Genomic DNA, 3,172 nt, shown 5'->3' on the forward strand with positions numbered 1-3,172 from the left:
CCAACGCGCCCGGGGGAAAGTTCCTACTCGTCAATTTCACACGTAATTTACAATAACCACCCGGATTCCTCCGCGTCGCCTAGGAAACGACCGGGAGAAGCGACTGCCGCCTCCTCCGAGATCAAAGCCCTGCAGCAGACCCGGAGGCTCCTGGCTAACGCCAGGGAGCGGACGAGGGTGCACACCATCAGCGCAGCCTTCGAGGCGCTCAGGAAGCAGGTACCCGCTCCCCGCCGCACGCCCTCACTGCACCCGGGGACGACTGAGGGAATGGGTGGGCGAGTGGCCCAGGCGGGACAGAGGTGTGTTTAAAGGGCAGGCTGCCCCACCCGGTCCGACAGTGGTGCCCAGACAGGTGTGGGCAGTCCTGGGGCAGTGACTTTGCCACAGCGTTGGTATGGATCATAGTTTTCAAAGTGGCTATAAAAGTTGGGTATCTCTGGCCCGAGCACCCCCCACCCTCAACCCCCGCCTCGGGTAACGCTGTCTGCGCGTCTGACTTCAGCCTCTATAGTTCACTTTTATGGCAGCGAGTATTTGCCTGCCGGAGTCCCCTGGGCGCGGTGCGGGGTGGAGAGGGGACATGTGGGCATCTGTCTTGGTCAGGGCAGGAAGAGGGGGAGCCCAGGCATTTGGCATGGTCAGAGTCTTGGCCCCCCGTTGGTGGTGGCAAGGCCCGGAATGCTGCGGTGGGACAGTCCGGGGGCGCTTGTCAGCCCCTCTTCAGGACCCAGCAGTGATGCCCCGAACATTCAGGTTGCTTGCGGGCTGTGCACTCCTTGCCCTGGCATCCACAAGAACCCGCACTACAAGCCTGTGCCCTCTCCCCAGGGGTGGGCTCAGGAATGGGCTGGTGGGAGTCTTTCTAGGAGATCCCTTCCTTTCACCCGTGGTGAAGCAGGCAGCTCTGCTGAGGGGACTGCCTAGTTGGGGGATTCCCTCTGGGGCATCTTCAGAGCCTAGTTCTGGGGTGAGTTGGGGACTTTTTAGTTTGGAGCTGGTGCGGGCTGCCCTCACCAGACAGTGCCCCTGCGCGGGTAGTGGAAGAATACTTAACCCAAGAATTACCTGTGATGGGGAGGGACAGTTGCTTGGGCTTCTAGGCTTCTTATTTTCTTAGCGAGAAGGAGCTGTAGGAAGGAGGTGGTGAGTTCTCTCCCACCCCTACACAGGGCGTGGGGAAGGGTTAGGGTAGATGTGGCTGGTTTGAAGGGTGTTTTTTTTTTTTTTTTCCTTTTTCTTTGCATGCTCTGCAGCTGACTTGCTGTGTGACTCCAGGAATGTTGCTCAACTTCTCTGGTCTTTAGCCAGCAACAAAACATTTCAGAAACCATGATCTTCTTTTTGGATCACTCTCTTCTTCCTCCTGGGGGTTGGGGTGGGGTGGGGCAGTAGTGCCTGTGTCCATCCATGGAAAGGAAATTGAATCCCTGGAGGAAAGAGGCCATATGACTTTTGAGCCAAAGTGTCTTGCTTGGGCTTGGGGAAAGTGGTGAGTGAGATTGGGTGGGGGTGGGGGACGAGTGGCTGTCACAGACCAGGCTGGGCCTCTGCCCTCAGCCATACCAGCTGGAACCCTGGGCAGTGGGCCCAGTGGAGCAGTCAGTCCCACCCTGAGCCAGCAGGTCTGTGTCTGCATCGCTGGGTAGAGGTGGCGGTGTGTGGGGGATCCTGCAACCCACTCCCCAGGACAGAAGGATTACAGAAGGGCAGAGAGATACCTGTCCACCTGCCCACCTTGCCACTAGGGAAGCCTCTCCTAGACTGGGGAGGCACGTGCCCAGAGCTTCATAGCTGTTGAGTAGCAGGTCAGGGCTGGCACCTAGGGGCTTTGACTGCAGGTTCTGGGCCCTTCTGCCCCTCTATTGCCCCTCTGTATGCTGAGAGAATACTCATCTGAGTGCTCTGTTACATCTTACGTGCCCGCTGGCTTTTACTTCGTTCAACAATCAATTCCATCTCGTTTGATCTAAACAACATCCCTGTCAAAATTGGATTAACTCATTTTATAGTATGGAACACTGAGGCCCAGAGATGGAAAGAGACTTGTCCAAGATCACTTAGTGGGTTAGGGAAGATGACAGCAGTTTCTGGAATGCCCTCCTGGCCAAATGCCTTTCACAGTGCCATCTTTATCAGCAACACGTATCACCCCCCAACCCCCAGCCTGTGATGTTTGTTAACAATCAAGGCAGGGTGCACACTTGGCAGACCCTTTGAGATGAGATTGTTCATCCTGGTCTCCTTTTACTTCCCCCGTTACCGTGGGATGTTCTCTATAAAAAGGGCAAGTTCAGTGTATCTAAGCAGAAGGCACACCCATGCCCTCTCAGGGAGAGAGTGTGTATGCAATGCAAACACACAGGCAGGTACACACACACATGCTCCTTACACGTGCTCAAGAGCACACACAAATGCACGGTCACAGAAGTGCCTGTTCCTGTTTGTTTCCTCCTTGCCCCAGCCATTCTGCCCCTTCCCTAGAAAGGCTGCCAGGCCATAATGGCACCTGCCTGTGAGCTGGGAAGGAAAGAAATACAGCCAGGATGTTTCTGGTCATAGAGCCAGGGGCCAAGGCCGCACCCACCATGTCCCCCTCACCACCATGGCACCTATTTGATAGAGGAAGACCTGTGTTCTGGAGGAGCCCCTTCCTCCTCTGGGCCTCAGTCTTCTGGGTAAAATGTATTCCTCACCCCCTCGCCCAATCCAGACAAGCTGCAGCTCTGGAGCTAGGCTCGGGCCTGACTGAAATGGGTCCTTGGAAATGGGAAAGGCAGATCAGCTCTGCCTGAAATGGGGCCTTGGCCAGTGTGGCACCAAGATGGGTTCTGGGATTGTGGCTCTGGCCTGGGGCTTCATTCTCCTGAGTAGCTTCCTGATACCATGAAAGAAGCACTGACCTGGGAAACTGGAGGCCAGGCATTGAGTTGTCCTCCCCTGCATGCCTTCTGTGTGGCTGTGGACAAGTCACTGACCCTTTCTGGGCCTCAGTTGCTGAAGTCGTAAAATGGTAATATTGCTGACCTCATCCACAGTGTTGAGAAAAGCAAGAGCAAGTGAGGAAAGGAAGGAGGCGTGTAAGAGCAGTGAACATTTTCCTTCCTTCCTTCCTTCCTTCCTTCCTTCCTTCCTTCCTTCCTTCCTTCCTTCCTTCCTTCCTTCCTTCCTT

General features: G+C 55.5%; 1 protein-coding gene across 1 annotated transcript in view; it reads left to right on the top strand.

Annotated features, from left to right (window-relative positions):
- Positions 1–3,172, top strand: part of ATOH8 (atonal homolog 8 (Drosophila)) — a 21,930-nt gene that overhangs the window by 970 nt on the left and 17,788 nt on the right. The window contains exon 2 of the mRNA XM_011965822.1: positions 1–219. Coding sequence (XP_011821212.1) covers positions 1–219 — 219 coding nt within the window. The remainder of the gene's footprint in view (positions 220–3,172) is intronic.

This window comes from Mandrillus leucophaeus, unplaced genomic scaffold, assembly GCF_000951045.1.
Source record: "Mandrillus leucophaeus isolate KB7577 unplaced genomic scaffold, Mleu.le_1.0 Scaffold737, whole genome shotgun sequence".
NCBI lineage: Eukaryota > Metazoa > Chordata > Mammalia > Primates > Cercopithecidae > Mandrillus > Mandrillus leucophaeus.